This window comes from Megachile rotundata, chromosome 4 (assembly GCF_050947335.1).
Source record: "Megachile rotundata isolate GNS110a chromosome 4, iyMegRotu1, whole genome shotgun sequence".
Lineage (NCBI taxonomy): Eukaryota > Metazoa > Arthropoda > Insecta > Hymenoptera > Megachilidae > Megachile > Megachile rotundata.
This window is the reverse complement of record NC_134986.1, coordinates 1,428,277-1,453,061: the sequence shown is the minus strand read 5'-3', so window position 1 is coordinate 1,453,061 and position 24,785 is coordinate 1,428,277. Positions and strand designations below refer to the sequence as shown.

At 29.0% G+C, this 24,785-nt stretch overlaps 4 protein-coding genes and 1 long non-coding RNA gene across 21 annotated transcripts; 3 read left to right on the top strand and 2 right to left on the bottom strand.

The window, feature by feature from the left end:
- Positions 1-2,666: 2,666 nt before the first annotated feature.
- On the top strand, positions 2,667-6,324 carry LOC100874901 (G/T mismatch-specific thymine DNA glycosylase). The gene is made up of 2 exons (XM_076531159.1): positions 2,667-3,435; positions 3,508-6,324. The coding sequence occupies exon 2, from the start codon at positions 3,512-3,514 to the stop codon at positions 4,703-4,705; it is 1,194 nt and encodes a 397-aa protein (XP_076387274.1). The 5' UTR covers positions 2,667-3,435; positions 3,508-3,511; the 3' UTR covers positions 4,706-6,324.
- Mfe2 (peroxisomal multifunctional enzyme type 2) lies at positions 5,042-11,669 on the bottom strand. Of its 2 annotated transcripts, XM_003706285.3 has the most exons (16): positions 11,251-11,658; positions 11,041-11,178; positions 10,342-10,494; positions 9,987-10,259; positions 9,581-9,697; positions 9,376-9,506; positions 9,245-9,307; positions 9,118-9,178; positions 8,874-9,037; positions 8,678-8,801; positions 8,422-8,597; positions 8,057-8,233; positions 6,481-6,598; positions 5,554-5,760; positions 5,383-5,480; positions 5,042-5,304 (listed from the first exon to the last, which is right to left on the bottom strand). In XM_003706285.3, the coding sequence occupies exons 1-16, from the start codon at positions 11,312-11,314 to the stop codon at positions 5,185-5,187; spliced, it is 2,184 nt and encodes a 727-aa protein (XP_003706333.1). In that variant the 5' UTR covers positions 11,315-11,658; the 3' UTR covers positions 5,042-5,184. The 2 variants fall into 2 exon arrangements, with proteins under 2 accessions (XP_003706333.1, XP_012147704.1); XM_012292314.2 differs by lacking the exons at positions 5,042-5,304; positions 5,383-5,480; positions 5,554-5,760 and adding an exon at positions 6,086-6,216 and having other exon boundaries at positions 11,251-11,669.
- A 902-nt stretch (positions 11,670-12,571) lies between these two features.
- Positions 12,572-14,389, bottom strand: veli (L27 and PDZ_signaling domain-containing protein veli). 8 transcript variants are annotated; one of them, XM_076531165.1, is made up of 6 exons: positions 14,369-14,389; positions 13,802-13,840; positions 13,560-13,601; positions 13,260-13,372; positions 12,941-13,186; positions 12,572-12,871 (listed from the first exon to the last, which is right to left on the bottom strand). In XM_076531165.1, the coding sequence occupies exons 2-6, from the start codon at positions 13,836-13,838 to the stop codon at positions 12,713-12,715; spliced, it is 597 nt and encodes a 198-aa protein (XP_076387280.1). In that variant the 5' UTR covers positions 13,839-13,840; positions 14,369-14,389; the 3' UTR covers positions 12,572-12,712. The 8 variants fall into 8 exon arrangements, with proteins under 8 accessions (XP_076387280.1, XP_012147713.1, XP_012147714.1 ...); XM_012292323.2 differs by lacking the exon at positions 14,369-14,389 and adding an exon at positions 13,938-14,071; XM_012292324.2 differs by lacking the exon at positions 14,369-14,389 and adding an exon at positions 13,938-14,068 and having other exon boundaries at positions 13,802-13,861.
- On the top strand, positions 14,279-15,089 carry LOC143264340 (uncharacterized). 2 transcript variants are annotated; one of them, XR_013038051.1, is made up of 3 exons: positions 14,279-14,418; positions 14,483-14,689; positions 14,767-15,089. It is a non-coding gene; the product is annotated as an uncharacterized LOC143264340 (long non-coding RNA). The 2 variants fall into 2 exon arrangements; XR_013038050.1 differs by lacking the exon at positions 14,767-15,089 and having other exon boundaries at positions 14,483-14,754.
- Positions 15,090-16,137: 1,048 nt separating this feature from the next.
- On the top strand, positions 16,138-24,169 carry LOC100875012 (uncharacterized). Of its 8 annotated transcripts, none has more exons than XM_076531154.1 (10): positions 16,141-16,444; positions 17,311-17,392; positions 17,794-18,272; positions 18,344-18,487; positions 18,571-18,779; positions 18,870-21,439; positions 22,444-22,577; positions 22,652-22,861; positions 22,942-23,189; positions 23,842-24,169. In XM_076531154.1, the coding sequence occupies exons 3-9, from the start codon at positions 17,820-17,822 to the stop codon at positions 23,146-23,148; spliced, it is 3,927 nt and encodes a 1,308-aa protein (XP_076387269.1). In that variant the 5' UTR covers positions 16,141-16,444; positions 17,311-17,392; positions 17,794-17,819; the 3' UTR covers positions 23,149-23,189; positions 23,842-24,169. The 8 variants fall into 8 exon arrangements, with proteins under 8 accessions (XP_076387270.1, XP_076387269.1, XP_076387268.1 ...); XM_076531153.1 differs by having other exon boundaries at positions 17,759-18,272; XM_076531152.1 differs by having other exon boundaries at positions 16,141-16,884; positions 17,759-18,272.
- Positions 24,170-24,785: the final 616 nt, after the last annotated feature.

Below are 24,785 nucleotides of genomic sequence, written 5' to 3'. Positions count from 1 at the left end.
ATTACAGTTTTATACATATAGTACATTGCAGATACTACTTTTATTATTTATCTTATTTTGAAAGCATGCTTGTATTATAGATGCTATTGTTTATCTTATATGAAATTATTATGCAAATATTTTGATAGGTTCGAGCATTATCATTTAAGTGCACAAAGTTGCATAATAATAACTAATGCTTTTGCACGGCGATTTTCAGATAATCAGACTTTTCAGATAATCAGATTTTCATTATTTAATATTTGAAAGTAATAAGTGCAAAATTGGACAAAGGAAGTTTGAAAGCTGAACGATCCTGTGAAGGAGCATAAATATTAGATACAATTTTTATGGCTATTGTTATTTTCAATACATTTATTTTTAATTTTTATGTTCTATTTTATATTAAAAATTTGAAGTAGAGATATTCTCGTTTCGTTAATTAGAAAACATATAGCAGCCGGTTCGGATACATACAGATTGCTGAACGGTTTGCGTAAAAAATAAATATGGCTGTGTTATAAAATTTTAAACCATAACATTAATTTCGTATACCCAGTAACCGGTGCTTATACGCAGAATATTGAATCATCCTTTAAAAGCACGACTCATTGTCAGTAGAAGAGGTAGAAAAGAGTTTGGAAAAGGTACTCTCATTGATCACATATGTGAGTTTTTGTGGCGTTTTCAAACAAGAAAAAATGGGAAGGATCTATTTGTGCAATTACTTGATGATATTAAATATGTATATTCTGTTACCAATAAAATTTTTGTATGTACAACCACAATCCAAGCTTTAATTTCAGCGAATTAGATTAGATTAGGTTAGATGTCAATCATAGAAATCATAGATATCAATGAAATTTAATTTTGTTAGGTCCACCGATGATTTCTACTTATTCATAACTATTATGATGTCTTTACAGAAATTGTAGATACCAGTAGATGCAGATATTACGATAAAGCAGGGAGTGGCATTCATATGGTAACATTTTTTTTAGAGTTATTAGATATCCTACTCGCGTATTTATTAAAAAAGAATCTATTTCTAAAATTTAAGCCAATTTGGTGCCTAAAAGTTTACGGAATTTTAACCCATTTTGCAACAAAAATTTACCATTCGTTGCAAAATAATTAATTTAAAAAATAGAAAATATTTTGAAAACCTCAATCCTTCTGAATTCCTCAGAAAATTATTCTTATCTTAGTGGTTGCCATTAAATATGAAAATACTGATCCACATTTGTTACTTAAAACAATAAAAAGGATTAACATTTTGTATTCATCAATTGAATGCATTCAGTAAAACTCAAATATGCAAATATTGCGCTGTTTCAGAGAAAGTAAATGTAATAATTTCAAAAAATTATAATGAGATATTAATTTAAAGATTATTTATTCAAATAATTAAAATTATCGCTAAAATGAATTTACAATTTATAATTGTCTCCTAATATCACATAAAAGTACATAAATATAAAAGTTAATAAAAATAATAAATTTCAATAGATATAACAATAATTAATAAAAATTTCATGATCCACGTCTGAAAGTTGAAAAAAGAAAAGAATGTAGTAGATGTCACAATAATTCAATAATGCAATAATAAGTAATTGCGAAGTAAGTATTATAATAAATTAAATTTTAATATAATACTTAATAGATAATTTATAAGATATGTACGCGTGAAAATGATAGAAATGATAAACTTTAATAGATATAACAATAATTTGATAAATAAATAATTGAAAAATTGAAAATTATAAAAAAATTAATTTTAACACAGTAATTAACAAATATTCTTAACTATGTCTGCGAAGAAGGGTACATGTAATTAATTTTGTCAGAGCTTTTAGGGACAAATCTACATTTTTATCACGTATTAGTGTCAAGAATTCAATTAATTGCTTGTGTATTTATCTCTATGTTACCTAGTTTATTAGTGCAAGTCTCTAAATCAAAGTTTATATTTGGTTGCGTGTTTATGCATATATACGGGGATGTATGTATTAATACGTTTTTATGTGGTTCTTCGTGTGCCATAGCGCTGGGTAGTGTATTAAGACATGTGATTGTATATAAATATACAGATATATTAATATATTTATGGTGTAGTAGTCTATGATTTAGTTATGTTTCATAGAGTAGTCATTTAAGGTCTTTTTACTATTATGAATTGCTATTTGATTTTTTTCCCTACATTTTTTTAATTATAGTCCTTGTTTTTAGAGTTATATTTTAAATAAATTATCATAATACGTTACTTTTGATTTTAGGATTTCAATCTTACTTTTATTCTTTAAGAATTTTACTTTAAATGAATTATTACTTCGAACACTCTATTTGAAAGTACAACTACAATTCTCTTTTCTTTTTTCCTTTTTCGTGTAAAAGAAGAAGCCATATGTTGAAGTCAATTATCATATTTTCTACAAAAACAGGAAGTATTAAGTATTATCAACCTTTTAATGAATATTTATTTTAATTTATTATTCGTGCTCTCTTTGTTCCATCATTTATTGTTTTTAATTAACATGGTATAGATTATCATCAAAATCTGCTACCCAGAAATTTCACTAATGGATGCACTTACTTTAAGTTACGTTTAATATTCTCACGTAAAACACTATGTACTCTTAATTATTCAAAGGTTCATGCCTTGCAAGGTATTATAAAATATGTGAGAGCGCACGAGTAAAATATAAGTACAAAATGGAATATACACGATCTATTTATGTCAACGAAGGATGCGTGCATTAGTTTTTATGTTGATTGTAAACTTGAGAATGAAATTCATTTTTTTTATTTACATTTCTAACGCTTTTAGTGCATTGTAATGACATTATTTCAGTATTATTAAGATCGTAGAAAATGTAATTTTGTATTTTCCTAATAGCATTGCTTGCCGCTAGATGGTAATAGTGACATTGTTTTTGTAGTAGCACTCTTGGGCTTGGAACCTGAATAAGATTCGTATTAACTTTACTTTTGTAAAATTGGCATCAAACCTATAGTGATAGACAGTCACGGATCCAGTTTGAGGGAACGCGATTCACAGGAAACTAATTCAGTAGTTGTCAATAGAAGTAGAAGGAAATATATTTTGTATTTAGAGAAATCAGCGTGTTTTTTCTTAAGCCTAAGTTATATAACGTGCGTAAATATACATTTTAAAGAACACGCAAAAGTGAGGATTTCAAGATACGAAAATTTTATTACCTATTGGAAGTCTCAAACTCTTGCAAGTTGTTTTAAATTATGGAGAATGTATAACCAATCAGAACAAACCTGCGCAATCATAAACAAAAATTCGTCTTCTAGTAATACGTTAATCTCACTAAATGAAATGTATTTGTCATTCGAGATAGTTTACAGTTCATTAGCATGATCAAATTCAAAATAGCGGGAATATTCAAGGACGTCGGGATGCTACATAAATAATAGTGCTTTGAAATAGTTAAGGAAATATGAATGTTATTTTTTGCGATAACAGTAACTGATTCTTAATATGTTAATAATTTTACGCAGAACAATGAGTTCTCTTACTTTAAATAAGTTGAAGAAGAAGACACCCTTAGAAAAGTTTGACAAATCAAAAAAGAAAATTGATCGATTTGATGGATTGTCAGAGGAAGAAGTTCAAAAATTTACTTTGCCAGATTATTTGGAAATGAACTTAGACATGGTTTTTGTTGGAATAAATCCGAGTTTAATGGCCGCACATCGTGGTAGATATTATGCAGGTCCAGGTAATCACTTTTATAAACTTTTATATGAATCAAAATTAACACCTCGATGCCTAACTTATGAAGAAGATTACAAACTTCTTGAGTATGGAATTGGCTTAACAAATATAGTAGAACGGGCTACAAGATCATCTGCTGATTTAAAACGTTTAGAAATTGAAAAAGGTTCAGAGGTGATAAAAGAAAAACTGTACATTTATAAACCAACGATCGCTGTTTTTAATGGCAAATGTATATATAAAATCTTTGCTAATAAAACAGCTGATTTCAATTTTGGATTACAACCAGAATGTATTGGAGATACTGCACTTTGGGTCACTCCATCAAGCAGTGCTCGTTGTGCAAATTTTCCGAGAATGTCTGACAAATTACACTTTTTTACCTCTCTAAAGAAGTATTTGCAGTTTTTAAAAGGAGAAATTAAGAATATTGATACAAAAGAATTTTTGTTTGAGGGAAAATGTAAACAGTTTATTCCTAGAACTTCAAAAATGTGGAGACGAAAAAATATGTCTGCATTTTTGCATGGAGGAAGAGTTGCTAATAAAGATACTATACATTTAGATACTTCTGATGAAAATATAGCTATAGCACATAGCACAGAATTCATTGTAGATGAAATACAATCCGTTAATGAAAAAAATGATAAAAAAGAAGAAATATTTGATACAGATGAAATTACATCACTAGAAAATTATATTTTACATGATAATGGAAAATCATTTTTTGAGAATAACTCATCTTCACAGACAGAACATTCAGACTTCATAAGCAATACGAAAAGTAATTCAGAAAAAGATGTACAGTCTAAAGCAATATCTAAAGTTCAAACCAGCATTAACAAGAAGGGAAAGTATACTAAAAACCTTTTGCAGAAATCAATTAGAACCAAACACTGCTTTGAAAACAATACTGATTCATATTTCATAAATTTAATAAAACAAAGACTTAAAAAAAAAGTGGAAAGTAATTCTGACTAAGAAGCCAATAAAAAAAAATCGTAATATTTTGATTTATAATTAAAGTTAAAATTATGTAAATTAAAAAGTACAAAGCGCGAGATATTATATACTCGCTCTTATATAATGAGGCCATTTTAATATATTTACGTTCTTTTTTTTACACTTACTTTTCATGAAATTAAGAATGCACCAATAATAAAATACTATAGATGTAGTATGGTCTTGTATGTTACATTATGCATTTATCTATTTTTGACACAATATTAATTCACTCCATAAAACCAATTCTAAAAGTTAGTGAGAATAGCAATAAACTTTCAAGGAAGTACTGTATTTAAAAACGGTATTCTAATATTTATAATATAGTATATACATTTTATTCCCACCTTCACCTAATCCACCAACACAATATTAAAAATATACAAAAGTATAAAAATACTGAATAACAAAAATGAATAAATATACATATTAATATAACAAATTAACAATGTATAATATTACAGTTTCGATTTACCAGCTTCCATAAGTGATTTTAGTTTTTGTGTAAGCATGATATTGCCTGTAATTTTTAATTTTTTTTGTATGAATGCCATTTGTGGATTTAATTTTCCTAAAGCCTGCAAAAAAAGTAATGAATATAGTAGAAACATACATTTTAAGCATATAGAAGTTGATTAATGTAAAAAATTATATACTATTTGAATCATGTCCGTATCTTCAAGGGTAAGCGTTGCATCGGGTTTACCCGATTTTGGTTCTCCTCTATATATTTCAGCTTTTTTCAAATCCAAAGCTTTAAGATATATAAAAAGCAAATAGTAAATTATATTTTAATTTAATATAAATCAAGATACAGGTGTACTTACTCCATGTTGCTTGTGGCTTTCCTTTTACTAAAATATTGTAAAGAAAGATTCCATTGATTTTCTTTACTTCTTCTGGATACTTTTTTATAAATTCAGCAATTGTAGTAAACACTGCATCACTTTCAAGATTATTATCGTCAGAGGAAATATTTAGTGAAGGCATTGTTGTTTGTTTGGATTTGATATCTTTTAAATCGACATAACCACCTACATATAAAAGGATGCAAAAGTACTTTTCAATTAGCCACAGTTTAAAACATTATAATTGTATCTCAAGTAGATTCTGATTAATTAAGACTATTGACACCGCATTAATTTGTCCCAATTATAAAAATTTTCTCAATAAAGCAAATTTCAATAAATAAAATTGTTAACTAACTGAAACAAAACTAAGTAAATATGTTTATTGCACATTGGAACTCAGATTGATACGAATAAAACATTTTTACGCTGATAAACAAAAAGCTATTGCCAGAACTGTTGTAAGAAGATGTCAATGCCACGTCGTGCCACGTTTTTTATCTCACTTGCGTTTTCTGTCTCGCTTATGCACATGAATCACGACTCATACGTGTTACCTTATCTGCTTTTAATGATTCTAACTATTGAATCCTTTTTCTCTCATTCATGCTGTCCTTTTCTATGTTCGATAAGTATCTACAACTTAAATCGTTGTAACAAACTTTACTGTATTTTCAAAGGTAAACTGTACAAAGGTAAATTGTATGTTCGATATAAGCGAAGTAAAAATAAAAATAATTTTTGTTTCTATTCCTTAGTATTTGTTTCAAATAATTTCTACGCCAATTATTCGGAATCCACTGTATTTAGGTTTGTGTTTAAATTTGTTAGCGTACTATACTTTGTATTGCATTTAAAATTTTCATGAATTCAAAATTTAATATTTGTAAATACTCATATATTTACCTGTTAAAACTGGTACATTATTCTCTGCTGTGTATGTTTGAAAATGAATTCGATTTCCTTCTTGCCACATATCGGTTCGCAATGCTTGCCCGGGATAAACTGGTTTCGCAAAACGAACCTGCAATTAAATCGATTAAAATTTACATTAATTCAAATACAATAATACCTCTTTGTTTAAGAACAACATTGCTAAGCAATATTCAGTAATTATACTTGTAAAATATTGTTAATACGTGAATATAATCGAAACAATTACACACAATATTAAAAGTAACTTTTAGGATAATACATACATATTCAGTGTTTTTCGATATAAATAAGACAACCAACTTTGGAATGAATTGTTATCATCTTGTTTGCCGCAAATAATTTTTTTTACGAAGATTTCCAAACTTTATACATTCGAATTATTTTTTCATGAAGAAATTCACGGCTATCGTTTTAAGCAATCTGTATCTAACTGTACTACAATAATGTTTAGATATAAACGAATTTTTCGAGTTCGAACTTCGTTTATTCGAATATTCACTCGTGTTTGCCAAACATAGGAATGGACAGCGGGCGAAAGAAACGTTTGAACGACCGAATGTGAACAAACAGTAACATATCGGGTGGACAATCCTAATGCAAGAATAAAACATTTATATTTATTAGTTTTTTCTTATGAAACTTTTACTAAGATATTTTTGATATTTTCCTGATTAAAATGATACCAAATTCGAAACATATTTATTTGTAATTCCAAGTGTTTTGCTTATATAAGTTATTACAAGTAAATATTTTCCAAATTATATCGTGTTTGCTTATTTTAATCAAGAAAATGTTAAATATGTTAGTAAAAGTTTTATAACAGAAAAATAAAAAATAAAAACGTTTACATCTGCATTGATACTTTCTTATGGATATTCCTGAATCCAGATCACGTTAAGCTGGGTACAAGACAGCCATGCGGCAAGGAGCAAACGTGTCGCGCGGTGATACTGCAATGCCACACAGCGAATTAGTTTCTGTCGTTCTTTTTCGCAAACAGAAAGGGGTTTGTTGCCACAGCGCGAATAGTTTTTTCGGATTTATCGCGTTTCCTTCTTTTTCTTGCCTCTTCTAACTCATTGTAAACCGAGATTACTACTACATCAATAGATATAAGCACAGTTTCGTTATGTTGCGCATCTATGGTTCGAAATTTTTGGTTCGTTCCATGTGCGGCATGTGTTCGTGATAAAACCGAAACAATGCACACACCTTGTAATGCCGCGTTGCAGTTGCGGTGCATTCGTCTGTACACAGCTTTATCTCAAAGGGTTTACTCCTTGATGCTGAGGATAATTTTGTTGTTTATATCGAAAAACTTTACTGAATCTATACCGAAACAACTTGTACTTACATACAAATGTTGCTACATGTATATACATATATATTCTTCTTATTATTATTATTATTATATAATATGAAACTTAAAACTCAAGCATGATGCAATACAATTTAGGCTTGTCACATTTGAATTGTAATGTACATCACAAGTGTGACTGGATTTTACAAGGCGAAGAGTAAAATAAATGACTATGCATAAATGTACCTTTACGGATTTGAATAAACTTGGGTCGCCATCTGCATATGTTTGAAGAACGTGACGAACAGAAAATCCAAGAGAGCATAGTCCATGTAGAATAGGTCTTTTGTAACCAGCCATTGCAGCTATATTTGTATCAATATGTAGAGGATTTGCATCTCCACTTAATCTGTATAAGGCAGCCTATAAACCAAACAATGAATACTCAATTTAATATTTAGTAATTAGTGAACGTATTTTTCAGATAATATAAAGTCATATCTTATTTTTGAAAATTTAATGCCATGGCAGATTTAAAGGAAGATTCTTCAAACAACATTTTGTTCTAATAATTCCAAAGTATTGTGAAAGAAAGGATTATTGCTATTTACTTGATCATAGCTAGTCTGTTGCGTAACAGATGTATCAGGCTTTCGATTTGGAGGATTAATAACTGGTATACTCTCTGAAGATGTTCGTTTTCCTTGAAAACCGCCTGCACCTATTATATATGCTGCCATTTGTCCCATAGCTAATTTATCACCAGTGGCAGTATCAAATGTTTCGTCTGTAAAATAAATTATCAAATTTTTATTGCATTTTACATTTGAATGTATAGTTCAAGAAAATGATATTATGTTCTCATACGGCGTATCACAATTACAGCTCCCTTATCCTTATCAAGTATGTCCACAACCTTAAAATGCGTTTCCACTGTAGCCTCTGTCGGCAATTGTTTGTAGACTTCAATATATTGTTCCCCGTGCAATATCTAAAATTATAATAAATCTATAAATGAATTATTTTAAAAAGTAGTTAAAAATGTAAATGACCAGTATATTACTTTTGTTGGATCTATTTGAAAATTTGGTAAACTGTTTTCCAGCATCGGAGAAGTCATACAGTGTATTGGAGCATGTAGAACATAAAATGTAGGTAATACAACAAAATTACTATCATTTTCGTACAAATAACGGTAATCAGATAGTTCTTGAACGGTAGCACCAACTAAAATGAAAAGTTTGATTCTAATATATTAATTTTATATAACAGATTTTATAAAAATAATTATAATAATTGCAAAATACCTCCTAAAGCGTATAATATAGTATCCTGGTGATTATAAGTGTGCTTAAAAACATTGTCGTTCTAAGAAACAAACATTCATTGTAAAAAACAGTAATATACAATTTTAAATTACAAAACAATAGTTACCTTAGATATAGAATTTTCAGAACTCATTTCTTCAATGTTAGTCATAAACTGTCCCGTTACCTCCTGTGAAATGTAATAATATAATACATTTTTATACAACGAAATTATTTTAATCATAATCAGTTATGTACTTGAATAGAATTAAAATGTTTAGCAGATGACATGTCAGTAATAGTTTCCCATCTTTCTTCAACGTCTTCTGGAGTTACATCACTCGATAAATTGTGCCTCAGGGTAGATCCTGATGAGCGAATCACATGACCTAAGAAAACAATATCAATAAATAAAAAATACAATATGCGTTCTTATCCATTTTACTATATTTTTCATACTTACATTTTCCAGCCCAACCTAGTGCAGACTCAATAATTGAACCATTTTCTGTACATTTCTCATGGCACAGCCAAACTACTACTGGTGCTATTAATTCAGGTTTTAGATGTTGAAAGAAATCTATAAAAAGTGGATAAAACTAGTATGTAGTTAATATATCAAATATCAAAGAGAAACTTCAAAAGTTTAAAAACTATTTAGCATATATAGCATGTTTAGTGCCTCTATCAAAGCACACTTGTATAATAGCTTATCTTATGTGTCAAAGGTCAACAGCATGTTAATAATGTAACAATTGATTAGCATTAAAGATTGCTATCCTTGTCTAATCAGTGAATATTTTCAGGTAACAGGATATATGTTGGAGGAATTATCAATATTTATTTAACAATATAACTATGATTCTAACCTGATGGCAAAATGTCTTCCGTTAAACGAGAAGCAGCAGTTGGAATTATTACATTAGTATGTATGTTTCTCTTCCTGCCTTCAATAGATAATGTATTAGACAAACCAATAAGACCCATTTTTGCTGAACTGTAATTGGCCTGACCAAAGTTTCCATATAATCCACTATTACTTGCTGTCATTATTATTCGACCATAATTTTGTTTAGAAAAATATGGCCAAGCAGCTTGAGTGGTTTTAAAAGCACCTTTTAGATGTACATTTTGTACTAAATCTGTAATAAATTATAAATAATGATATCTTTTACATTTGGAGAATAATAACTAAAAAGTATTTTATTGATATATTATACACACCCCAATCTGTCTCTGACATTTTAGCAAACGATTTATCTCTTAAAATTCCAGCATTGTTAACAAGTACATCTACTCGCCCAAATGCATCAATAGCTGTTTTAACAATTTTTGCACCTTCAAGTACTGAGTCATAATTTGCAACTGCTTTCCCACCTAAAACATCATTTCGAATTGTAAACAAATAATTTACTGTTTTATAAAAAATGTTTTATAAACATATTACATAATATTGCACATAAATAAAATAGTTATAAAATTATAAAATGAACATAAAGTATATTCCTGATTGTAGTAAATACTTATAATACATCCCTTACAGTGTAAACATGTATAAATTATTTTGTTTTTAAAACATATGATAATATTTATATTAAATAAGTAGTAAATAAATAGTTTTATTGGAAATATTAACAAAGTTTTAAATGCCTTAATAATAAACTTAGTTTATAGTGACAAGATATTTATGATTATAAGATGTTATCAATTACTGAAATAGATTTATAAAATGAATGAACTTTGATACCCTGCAGTAATGCACTTCATATGTTAATTAAATGTGCCCGGTCATTATTATATAAAAATTATGCATCATCATAAATATTCAAAAACAGGAAAATCTATAAGTAGCAAAATAGAGTTTAATTACAAAACGTGTAATTAAACATTAATACTCGATTAAAAATGTTTAAAATATAGTACCATTTTTTTTAATTTCTTTGACAACTTCATCTGCAATCTTGGTATTACTTCCATCGCCATGTCTTCCTCCACCTAAATCATTTACCACAACACTAGCTCCTCTTGAAGCAAAGAGTAATGCATATGCTCGGCCCAGACCTGTAAAAATTAAAACAGTGAAAATTTCGTATAACAATAAGTTCATATGAGAACAAAATAAGTATTACATACCAGCTCCAGCTCCAGTTACTATAACTACTTTGCCATCAAAACGTAATTCTGCTGGTCCCTTCATTGTGTTAGATTTAAAATAAATTTTTAACTACAATCTTTTTGTTAATAAAAAGTTTTATATCAATACTGCCTTTCCCGTTAAACAAGCAAAATTAAAAGTAGTCTAAAGTTCACTGAGTTTCACTAAAACACAATGAATGTGCATATTTTATCTATATACACATATTTATATATGCACAGTCAGTGCAAACATTTATATTCACTTTTTATTCTATACTTCGTTATCGAAAAAGCGTAATTATTACCAATCACTTTTCATTTGCCCTACGCATGTCAGCGCTAACTGGTACGAATGCGCTTTATAACTGAGGCGACTGAGACTGAGACCAATGCGAAAACGCCTTTGCGACTTCTGTAACGCTGAGCATATATACCCAGTGGGAAAAAAGTTTTATAAATCGTTAATAATAAAAAAGGTGATGGAGTGTTAATTTCATTATTAGGGATTGAATGAAATTGATTAAATTGTGATTTACAGATTCAATTAAAAAGACATAGAGGTTATATGTATCTTTATCGTGTATATTTCCTGTATATGTATTTATCTGTTTTCGTACAGTCATGCATCTAGTCCATCACATACATGATTGACGAAGTAAAAATTGTAGTACAATCAGATTATGTCATGTCCATCAAAACGCAAACTTGTCAACTATCGAGAAAGATCACTTTCATAGAATGAAGTATGCAAATATATTTCTATATATTTGTGATATATTATACCTAGATGTCACAAATTTAATGTTCCCTATAGAAAAAGCATCTTGTTCTTTTTAATGATGAGTAATGGAAAAAAGTGATCATCATAGTATATTTATACAACAAGAAAGAAGAGGGAGATGTAAACTTCAAACTGAACAGTTAGACAAAGTCAAATTAGGAATAGAAGTCTGCTTTCTTTCTCAATTTTAACAGTTTTTCGGTCAAAAGCGCAGTTTATGTATAATCTTTATAAACAGAGAGGTCTATAGGAAAAAGGATACGTATACAAAGTCCAATTTTAGATAGATAATAAAGTTATTCGAGAATGCATATATTTGCAATCAAGTTTTTTTTTGAAAATGAAAATTATAAAAAAATTGATTAATTTTTTATCTGCATATAATACGCTAAAAAAGTTGTTTAAATTCTTTAACAAATAAAAAAATAAATTGTATTATTAGGTAACTTTATTTCTTAAAATTGTATAACATCCATACATATCTTTTAAAACATAAAAAGCAGTAACAATTGCAATAGCAATAAAATTAAAAAAAGCTTAAGTCTCATGAATTTCTTTATTTAATTGAAGTTTTTTGTTATTACGAATAATGAAAAGGAAAATAGAAATGAAAATAGTATTAATATACGTGCGATAAGATCACTGATAAAAATACAATGAAATAAATATTTTTAGTTTTTATTGCATGTGTTGACGCCTTCGTGCTGCTCTTTGTTTATCAAATCGTAATTCCATCTCTTCCAAAACACGTGGAGTATATCGCACAACTAATTTCACAGAATTTTGTGCCTGCTTTAACAATTCTACAGCTTTCTCATGATTTTCTCCTTCAACACACTACAAAAAATTTATGTAAATATAACAACAAAATAAAATTTAAATAAAGTATACAAAATTAAAACTAACAACTCCATTCACTGAAAGAAGCTGATCACCACGTTTCAAACCACCATGTCGATCAGCAACTCCCCCAGGGATAATTCGTGAAATATATATGGGTGAGTTCTGTTCCTTGCCTCCCATCACATTAAAACCAAGGCCTTCCTCAGTTTTTGGTAATTCTACTACCCGTGGATGTGCATGTCCTTCACTGGCTGCAAAAGCAGCAACTGTTGCTTTCGCAGTGGCAGATGCACGAACATCTTGAGAACCCTTAAATTTATTAATATTAATAATTCGTTAATGAAGCTAATGCAATATATGCATTTATTTAATTACACAATACCTGAATATCTACAGTTTCATATACATGTTCATATACTTCACGTACAGCACTGAGGAAATCACTTTGTAAAACTTTTTGTAAGGCAGCTAATTTTGTTGCAGGTATTTCTCCACCTGGAATAAAATTTAAATATATAAGTATCAAATTTAGATACAAATACTGTACTTAATTTCCATATAAGTAATCAAACCAAGAAAACTATGAAAATCTACATAAAGAAGAAACTTTTATCATAATATTTAAAATAATAATTTTGCCATATAAAATGTATTACTGAAATTAAAATATTTAATCAATTACCTTTCTGTAATTTGTCTAGTAATTCAATGGATCTCTTAACATCTGCAAATAATGAAAATAGTATATTTTATCCATCCTTAAAACTAATTTCGTAATAGTTTACATTTTTTAACATTTTTATTGATTATTTCGAAACTGCTAAGTAATAATTGTGTTATCTTATTAATATTTTTTAACATATAATTTATGATTAAAAAGAGTACTGTATAATTTTATTAAAATGGTTATATATAAAAAAGTACCATTTGCTAAAGTGAGGGGTTCGCCCATCGTAACCATATCTGAAAAAAAAAACAAAAAACCTTGAAAGATAACTTCGAAAATAATTAAAATTTGTCAGTATTAAAAAACGTACTACAAATTATTTAAACAACCTACAAACAGAACGACTTTGTTGAGCGTGACTCTTCACAGTCACTACTGTCACAAAAATACGTCGACAATTTGATCTATCGACCAAGAGTTGGTAACCAAGAATATGAAAGATCTTGTAAGGTAACTTTATTGACTTTTCCAAGACTATCTATATAGTAATGTATTTTCTGTTCCACAAGAGAGTGGTATTTCTAGATGATGAATTTCCGTTCTTTCTGCGCTGTCTGCAATCTATGACGATGCGCATGTGCTCTTGTAACAATATGATACCAAAAATATATATCCAGCGTATTTTTTTATCATGTTCTTCTCTGATATCACCACTGGTTCCTATCGATTTTTTATTTTGTTGCACCATGTGCATGGTCATGAAGGTGGAAACAGTCCGCAGAAAGACATTAGACTCGTAATTAGGTAGTGTAACGTGAACGTACATGGACCGAGTTTCCACCGAGGGTTCAAATCGGGTTAGAGTCGGGTTGAGGTGAGCGCTCTTACGGTGGAAACACCAAAGTTTTAGTTTTATGCGTAATGCCATGATTTTCAAGAAAGCCAAAATACGATAATGGGGACCTCTGGTGGCGAACTGGGAAGCTATAGACAAGGATAGATAGATCCTTGTCTCTCCAACGTATCTTTCTTTTCACGAGGCGAGGCAAAATTCGTTCTCTGGCACGCGCGGCGAAACGATGGTGCCGTAGCAAGGTCGGCGGGCGCCCGCGGCATCGATTTTTAAAAAATTTTTATATGCGGATGTATGCACATGTAATTTTTTTTTGCAATTTTATGGAAATAAAAGAATATATTTTTAATAATCGTTTATGGTTGTTAGTTTGTTTTTTCAGCAAATTAGTCATTTTTTCACGTACAACTGATTCAAAATTTGGCTGCGATGGACGTTCGGCGCAGTATTTATGAATAATTTGTTTATTATTTAGTCTGAAATTATATATGCTAAACTGATTCGAAGAAGATACCGTATCGCATGAAATGTAAGATGTATACACATTTCGCGCGTTACCGCTGCACGTTCCTCGGAAGAAATAACGCAGATATAAGACAAGAATCGATTACTACTACGAGACAAAATAGTTAGTTGTATTAAAAAGAGAAGAGACAAAAATTTATAAATAAAGCATATGCGTAATAAAAAGACTTTTTTAATCAAATGCACTGTTTGTAATAATTGCCATAACTCTACATATTTTGTAAAATAGATACAGACTTAATGATAAAAGAATGTTATATACAAAAATAATTTATGTGATTGCTTTAATACTATTCCTGCAAGAGAAAAATATTCAAAGGTCAGGTATAGGAAATATGTAATGTGTTTCGGGTGATTAAAATTTTTAACGCGAAAGAGATCGGCAAATGGAAAAGAAAGACAAATAGAATGTTGAATCGGTCGGCAAACAAGAAAGACTCGTGCATGTTCTCTTTTGCATTCAAAAATCAAAATTCTTTATTTTTGGTTTTTCGTGAATGAAACTTTGAAGAAGAAAGAGACACTGCGGTCGTGGCAGTCGGCAAAGATCAAAAGTCTGTTCAATTGTTTGCAATGCTTATGCATTGCTAACTTTTTTATTTTTGATCTATTTCGTATACAACTTGTTTCATCATATTCGTGACATTTTCCTGATTAAAATGAGACCAAACACGATGTAATTTCAGTTATATGTACTTGCAATATCTTATTGGAGTAAAGTCATCGATGTACGCGTAACATTTTACGTCGTAGTCCGTTATGTGTCGGAACGTAAGACACTTTTCCAAGTAAACAATTGGCTGAGAGGTGAGGAGTCTTGCCTCGTAATCTGTACATCCTGTTTGTCATAGGTTCGATCCCACTGAAGGTGGTTTCTTTTCATGTTACGTTTTTCATTTTTTTTCTTTTGTAATTGTGAAATTATAAATAAATATAGCATGTGGCGTCATCTTGCAGTGCGAGCAATGCATTTCGTTAGAAATGCATAAAAAAAATAATTGAAAAATGCACTTCCTTCTCCTTGTTCGTAAAATGAAAACGCGCGCAGTGTAAATTGGTGTATGAGAAAGTTATCCCGGCATTATTAATTAATCTTATAGTTAATATGTGTATTCTTTGTGTTTAACGTTAAATAATTAATTTGTAATTGGAAGTGTGTTATTAGTTTTTGATTTTTTCCGATCCTGATTATTTAACAGTAATAATATTAAAATAAATTCAGTGTTTTTAAATAATTGTTATTTACAAGATATAAAACATCTGCAATTAATAGCATACATGTACAATAATATTTAATACATGTAATAGAGATCCTAATCACGTACAATATTAATTACGTATTATGAAAATAAAAATCGAAATAGTGAGGCAGGTTATGACTGTTCATGTGTTGTGTACAAATGCAATTCCCCTTCCAATGAGACGTTTCTTCGCAGTAAAGAATGAGTGTGTCATCAGGATGAATTGTATCGTTGACGACAGTTCTGTATCGGCTATGGCCACGAAAGAATAAAATAAAGAAGTAAAATATTTTAAACGTGCTCACTTCGCAATAATCGATAGAAAAGTGAATGAAGAGCAAGATGTAACCGAGTGTCATATATGATTTTCAAACTTTGTCGTAGATTGGCGCTCCATAAAGATTGCTCTTTATTTTTTACTATTATTTTTATGATATCACTTCGTTAACTTATTAGTGTGTTAATTTCATTATTTGTTCGTTATAATTTCCTATTCGTTCAAAAGGAAATAATTATATATCGTAGAAAAGATCGGGAAAATTGTTAAAAAAACATAAAACATAACTAATTTATTATATATTATTTCTGGAATTAATATTTTGTGTTTGCACATGATACATTTGAAAAGAAAATATCATGATACGATTGCTATTAGTTTTGATGCAAACTATTTTTTAATGGTGGGCCCTTTCAGCGGTACCCTCTGGGGTGCCATATGTATGTACGTATAGCCAGTCCTGAACCCAGTCAGCACCAAGCCGCGCGATATGCCAGCGGCCATGTTGTTATTCAAACGGCTCGGATGTATCGCATTCTCCCATCCCAAACGCCTCTGCGAAAAAGTAATATTTCGACATGATTTCTTTTGCATACTATTGTCGGAAGGTTAATGTAGGTCGCTCTCGGAGCCGATTTTGCAATTTTGTCCAAAACAATTTTATGCACTGAAAACTGACATTTCTTATAGAAGAAAATTTTTCACGTCCCATTTTTCCAAAATCGGCCCCGAGAGCGACCTAGATTAAACCTCTGAGAGTAGTATGCAAAAGAAATCATGTCGAAATATTACTTCTTCGCAGAGTCGTTTGGGATGGGAGAATGCGTGTTTTCTCGTAACATCCTATTTACCGTCCTTGTCTCTCCTAAGCAAAACCCCAGTAAGTAGACAGAGAACATTCGACTAACTTCACACCGTTCGATCTAGTGAATTTCATTACTTCACTAATCACGTAAGTAGTTTGGTATAATTTACAATTGCGATAACAGCGACATCTGGTGGAGTTTGAATTTGCCAATAGTTGAAAGGCAAATGTAATCTTCAATCACTTTCGCGCCAAAGTTGTTATTAAATACTTACATACATGGGATCATTTAATAATTAATATGTTATGTGATGTAGTTAGATTTTTCTATAAATATCAATTTTATATACAATATAAATTTTATTTTAAGTTGATAATCGTGTAAAAATTATCAACAATTCAGTGTTAATTTTAATTTTCATGGCCTTAAAAATAGTGATGCATACAGTATTGTAAGTTATTAGTTTTAGAATTTGAAATTTGTTTTTGTTGCAATTTGATTTATATATATAGAAAAAAGTGCGACCATAAATTAATATTTTATCAAGACAAAAGGAGATTAAATTTAAGGAAAATGGATAATTATGATTTAAATAATGCAAACGAAGTGGATAATGAGCATGTACAATCAGAGTTGAAAGGAACAAATTCCATGGAGAAATCAGATCAAATTACAGAGCAGGATATTTACAAATCCTCAGAATCTAAAAATCATTCAGATGATGAAATTGAAACTAATACGTCCGATAAATTGTTGGAAAGTAAAGATAAACAAGAGATTATTAAAGAAAATGGTATTCACACAAAGCTTTCGACAATAGTAGATAGTGATTCAGAAGATGAAAACATGTTTATTTCTAAATCAAAAAGTACGAAAGCTATTTATGACAGTTCAGAGGATGAAATGTTTAATTCTAATCAAAATAATAAATGTAAAATACGTTTAAATAAGAAAAAGAATACTGATATTATTAATGATAATGATAATGAAGAAGTAATATCACCCAAGAAAAAAATTTCAAATGATGTAGGTAGTAAGTTTAGATTGTATATAAGCAATGTAGTTATTAAAATAATTATTTCTATTGATTTTTATAGATACAAAATAGGTTTCAAAGTTTAATAGACTTGGACTCGGAAACAGATGAAGAGAAAGATAATCATAAGAAGGATCCAAGTCCTATAAGAAATAAGAAAGTTAAGAAACAAGATGAAAAAAATTCTAAATCTAAAATGAAAAAGGTGAGTTATTAAGAAATTTTATTTAAAATCTTATATATGATTTTTATAATATGTATTATAAATAAAGATACTTTTTATTACAGGTTTCATTAAGAGCCTCTAAAATGGAAGCCATGAAACAAATACAAATTGAAACTCAACGTTTAATAAGAGAAACAGAAGTTTCTTTACCTTATCATAGACCAAAGCAACGATCATTACAAGACTTTCTAAGCAGAAAAAAAATAATGACAGTACTTCCAAAAGCACCTACAATGGCAGCTAAATTAAAAATGTCTTCTGCTATTGTTGAGTAAGTAATATTATAAATTAAATATATTGGTAATAAATGTAGTTAGATATAATATGAATTAATGCATTTTGTAATTTATTTGTTAAATAGTGAAGTTCTAAAAGAGAAAGAAAAGGAAGCAGAAATATTCTATAAATCTTCAGATTCAGAAGATGAAATTGTAGAAAGTCATTCATCAGATAAAGAAAATTTAGAATCTAAGCAAGAATTTAAAAATAACAATATATCACGTAAATTGTTTACTGGTAACAACTTACTTGTAAACAATACTAGAGAACAAGATACTGCTAATGAAGTGCAAAAAACACAAGAACTACACGAAACTTCAATTGAAACAAAAGAAAATGAAGATAACAAAGTAATAGAGGACAATGGAATACAAAGTGTAAATGATTCAATGATAGTAGAGGTTCATTGTGATGCTATTGACGCAGAAAATATAAATGAAATGTCGAAATTAGAAATGGTACAGTCATTTGAAAAATTTGAGAATGATGAAATAAATTCTGCTTTATTATCAAAAGATGTTACTGAAATCGTGGAAAATGAAAGCAAAAAACAGAATACATGCAGTGACAATGAAAAAACTAATATTGAAGCTTCAATCGAATCTTTAGAACCTTCTGTACCAAAAATTAATAACGATTATGCCAATCTTGTAAAGCAATCTTTGGGATTAAATGTAAACGAATTGGATGAATACAATGAATATGGTTTACCACCGCCCAAGTTCAATGATTCACCAAATATTAATGAAAAGAAAAGTTTATTGAATTTAAAAAATTTAAAACCTAAATTAAAAGGAACTCCAGGTACAATGATTGATTTATCAGATGATGTTAAGACAAATAAAGATGGAATAAGTGCTTTGATTGAACGATTTATGAATAAGCATTCTAAAAACAAGAAATACATCAATGACACATCTAATGTTACAGCAACTCATATAATAGAATCTCCAAATGGAGTATCAGTTGTTAAAGAAACACTTCCATATAAAGTATCAACTGTAGCGAATGAAGATCCTAAATTAAAAAACCCTGGAGCTAAATTGGTACGTTTAAAGGAGGAATTGAAACATAAAATGGCACTTAAACGTGACGAGGAATGGAAACAAAGAGAGCAAGAAATGAAAGAACAAGAAATAGAATGGGATGAGTCTATAATTGAAGAAGAACATTTAAATGATCCATGTTCGCCAAGTATAGAATCTGATAGATCTGATGAAGATGAATTAGAAGAAAATGATGTATGTATAAAGAAAGAGAAGAAGAAAAAGAAAAGTGCTTATATAGACGATGAAGCTGACGTTAGTACTGATGAGATAAGCGATAGCGATGAAGTAGAAGATGAAGAAGAAAATGAGGATGAAATATTGGAACAGTCAGAAGATGAAAAAGATGAAGCTAATAATATTTGTGACAGTAATGATGAAGGTTTAAAATGTAAAACATTTAAACGAATCGTGGAATCTTTAGAAGATGATTCCAGATCTTCAAATACCGAAAGTATTGAAAATACAACGAATGAAAACAAAAAGGCTTCCTTTTCTCAAATAATAAAAACAGATATATTTAACATGGATGCTAATGACAATGTACAGTCTTGTGATGATGAAAGTGACATTCAGGTTTCTCAAGGTCACATGGAAAATGATTTAAAATGTCAAACGCCACAAATTAAAACAAACTACTTTGACTTCGTTTCTCCCGTGACCCAATTGACAGCATTAAATGAGCATATAGAATCAGAAGAAGAATCACCTGAAATTAAAAAACAGTCGCCTATTAGAAAAATTGATCTCATATTAAACGGATATACACTATCTCAGGAATCATCTCAACAATTGTTTGATAAGAAACAAGCATTACCACAAAGAAAATTGTTTGTTGATCAAACGAAACTGTTAGATGAAGAATTAACTCAAAATAAACTCAATTTATCAAAGGAACCTAGTGTAACCGAATCACAATTGTTAGATTTATGTTCAGGAACATTTAGTTCTCAAGTAAATGATCTTAAACAATCAACAAATGAATTTTTAGGCGAGATATCACAAAGTTGTCAAATATCTTCTGAAAAAGAGTCTCAACGCGCGAAAGATATATATACTGAAAAACAGCAATTTAGCAAAGATATAGCATCTTGGAATAAGTTAAAGATTGTATCTTCTGATGAAGAAGATATTGCAGAAGACGAAATAAATAATCGATCAAAGAAAAAAGTGAAAAAATTAGATTTGTCTGATGATGAAAGTGAAAGGAGTTGTGCAGAGTCCAGTGATGAAGTAGAAAAAGAAGATGCCGATCAAGATAAATATATAGATTATGATTCGGAGGAAAACGAAGTTGTTGTTTCGAAAAAAAACATAAAGCAATATGCAACTAAATTTTTGGAAGAAGAAGCTGAACTCAGCGAAAGTGATTGTGACGTATCTGCTGATGAGGATGAAGAAGAATTGGACAAACTGGAATTAGAAGAAGCAGATGATGAAGAAATCGATGAATCAAAAGTAAAAGATCAATTAGAGCAACTGCATGTGAAACAAATACTGCATGAAGATCAGAAGGAAGTAAGAATGCTCAAAGAATTACTTTTTGAAGATGGAGATTTATTCAGTGAAAGTACACGAGAACGAAAATTTAAATGGAGAAACATAGGTATGATAAGACTAATTTAAAAATTTTGTTATCAAAGGGACATTCTAACTCTAAGGCCGAAAACTTTAACCACATTTAAAATTGTTATTCTTCGTGCTTATAATGAACAGGAATTTAATTTCTTCATGGGGTACTTTCGAAGTTTATCTTTTATTTAGTATAGTATTTTAAAATAAAGTTGCCATTTCTGAAAAGTGATTCCTTGTTAGGTCAGATGATTCTAATTGGTAGATTCATTTCATATAAAAGAAATCATTATACGTGCCGTTATATATTACATTGAATTCAAACGTGGAAATGAAAAATTAAAAAAGTGGCTGGCATTGAAAAGTAAATATCGAAATTCAATGTATTTTCGTTAATTTTTCAGTGTTAAATATGACATTTTTAATAAGAAAAATGCATCGATTACCGACAAGAGGTAAAACTGCATACTGATTGGTTGGTTAGTTTTTTTGTTCGTACCTACATCTCAAAAGGATGTTTCAACAACATTACGTTTAAAGTTTAGGTATTAGATTTTTATATTGAAAATGTATTTATCACTAATTGATAGTAGCTGGTCTATGTGTACGCATCTACAATAGATCTTCAGTTAGCTTATATTTATCTACAGTCGATATTTCAACCCTCTTTTTTTAATGGTCGTTTTATAATGATTAGCAATGAAGATGAGTACATCATGTTACTTATATACGATTTCTATAATTTGTGTAATTTGTCATTAAATGTGCCAGTGGCAGAAAAAAACGGTGTTAGTATTATTATTATATTATTAACTAGCGTTAATCTCCACATGATAAGACTGTAACATTCAAGATATTTCTTGGAAGATTCTTGTTTTTAAAATATAAAAAATAACCGCCATTTTCAAACCTTAAAATTAGAATGCTTCTTTAATATATCGCTTATTTATTGTTTATTACTTTTTTTGTATTAATTGATATCAATATCAGTTGCAATGATATCAGTAATTAAAATAATTGTAAATTATTTTATTTCAGATAAGCAAGACAACAACGATGATTCTCCAATATTACAAGACAAAGACGGTTGGGTAGATATATCGGATGATGAAGAAGAAGCCAATTGGCGTAAAATAAAACATGAAAGAGAAAAATTCTTAGCAGAAAAAGTGGTAAAACAAATTTGAATGAAACTGAAAGTATATTTCGTATATGTATTTTTTTATTTCTCATAAGTTGTTTGCAGGGGACTATAGATGCAGAAATTGAAGAAGATTTAAATAAAAGTGAAGTATTTAAATTTGGAATGAAGATTTTAAAGAAAAGAAAAATTAATGTAACTGATACAGAAAATACATTAATAGATCATGATTACAAAATGAAATCGAGGATACCCCATACTGTGGCAGAAATGTTGAACAATACAAAATTAGAAGGAGGTTCGCGCGTGATACATGTAAGTTATTTAAAGTATAAGTTAATTGAATGTTGTATAATTATATGACATTTAATGAATAACACGTTTTGAATTTTTAGAGTGTTCTTCAGAAACGCTCGTTTCTTGCAAAAGGAGAACAATCATTGGCACGTTTGGCTGCATTAGCTAGACAAAAGGAAACAACTTTACCATCTTTAAACACGAAAAATTTTGTCTTCACCCACATAGATCCATCTGCAGAAGAAGATAGTTTAACAGCATCAAAAATTCAACCAAAATCTTCTAAAGCGAGAAAAAATACATAAATTGTACAGTTAATGCCAGTTTGTACATAAAATCACAAGCAGTAAGTATTGCATGAGGGTAAATAAATTGAAAAAAGGCTAGCAAGCAGATATCGCGATAGTTGGCAAATCGATTTTGCACAAACTTTGCATACTTATAGAGAACACTAAAGGTAAAAATTTTGCAAAACCATAATATGTAACTATAAAATAAGGGAGTAATTACGTTAAAAGTTTTTGTAATTTGTATTTAACTGTTCGAAATTTTTTAAAAATAAATTTCTTTTTATTCTGTAGAAAATGTTTGTAAATGTTCAAATTTTTTTTTGATTAGTTACAGCAAAACAATTCGGGGTATAAAAAAATAAGAAAAGATGTTTTGCGGGTCTCGATCTCTCTTTAGTTTAATAAATATAAAATTAAACATAAATTTCTTTCTTCCTTTAGAGAGTTGGTATGGTTTAGCAAAATACATAATAACTTCGACTATACTCTATGACTGTAGGTAGTTCAAATGAAATCGGTGTTTCGGAGGTTGCGGTGTCTTCTTGCATGATAGAATTTCCTTTAATATACAGCTGTAATTATATTACTACATTCTTACAATTATATATTAATTATTTTTTTTGCTGAACAAAAAACACGACTATTATACAAATAAAAGTTTAGTTACAATATCTAATATAATTCTAAATGGATTTTAAATGTTTTCAGAGAAGGACTGATTTTATTTAGCTAAACAGATGCTCTTAGATACAACAAATTTTTTATGGACGATATTAATGGCACATATTTTCGAGATAAAAACTTTATTTATTTTTTTAGAAAGTAAAAACTATTTTTATAAGAAAGATAATATTATTCCTAGAGACGACATATTGTTACAGAACAGTTGAAAAGTGTTTGTATAATAAAACAATTATTTTAAGTTTACAACTACTTTTATTATATTAGTTTTAAATTGTTATAGATTACAAAAAACCATTGTACAAATTTATTGTTGTTAAACAAATTATAAATAAATTACTTATACTAAAATAAATTTTAATTGTTTAATATTTATCGAAGTGATCTATCCGCGTAGCTTTTGGCTTGAAAAAAAAAACATTGATAAAGAGGAACTGGCCGATGTATGGACCGTTTGTTTAATGTAATTCTACCCAATAATGCGCGCCCTCGCCTAGGGCAATTTTCGTGTGCAGCATCGAACATACAGTCTGTTTAAATCGGTTCATTTCAACATACATATATGAATAGCGCATTTTTTTCAAGATTATAAGTACCGAAATAATCAAATTAAGTATTTTCATAAATAAATAAATAACATAGTGAAACTTCCGGTAATATTCATTGCCCAATTTACGGCAAAACTTTGAAAAAAGGTCCCTTTTAAATGTAAAACAATATTTAAGATAAGCATTTTTGACGATTTAAAGGCTAAAACAATTTTTAAAAAATTTTTATTTTTTTTCTATAAACTGAATATCAAACTATTTCATTTTCCTATGTAGAGAATAATTATATAAAATTAGGATACGATTAGAATATTATTGCTCTTTTACTAACGACAAAATAAATTAAATTTAATTTAAAAATTAAAAAGTATTTAAAAATTGTACTGATATATGCACTCAACTGAAAATTTATAAACTTGTAGC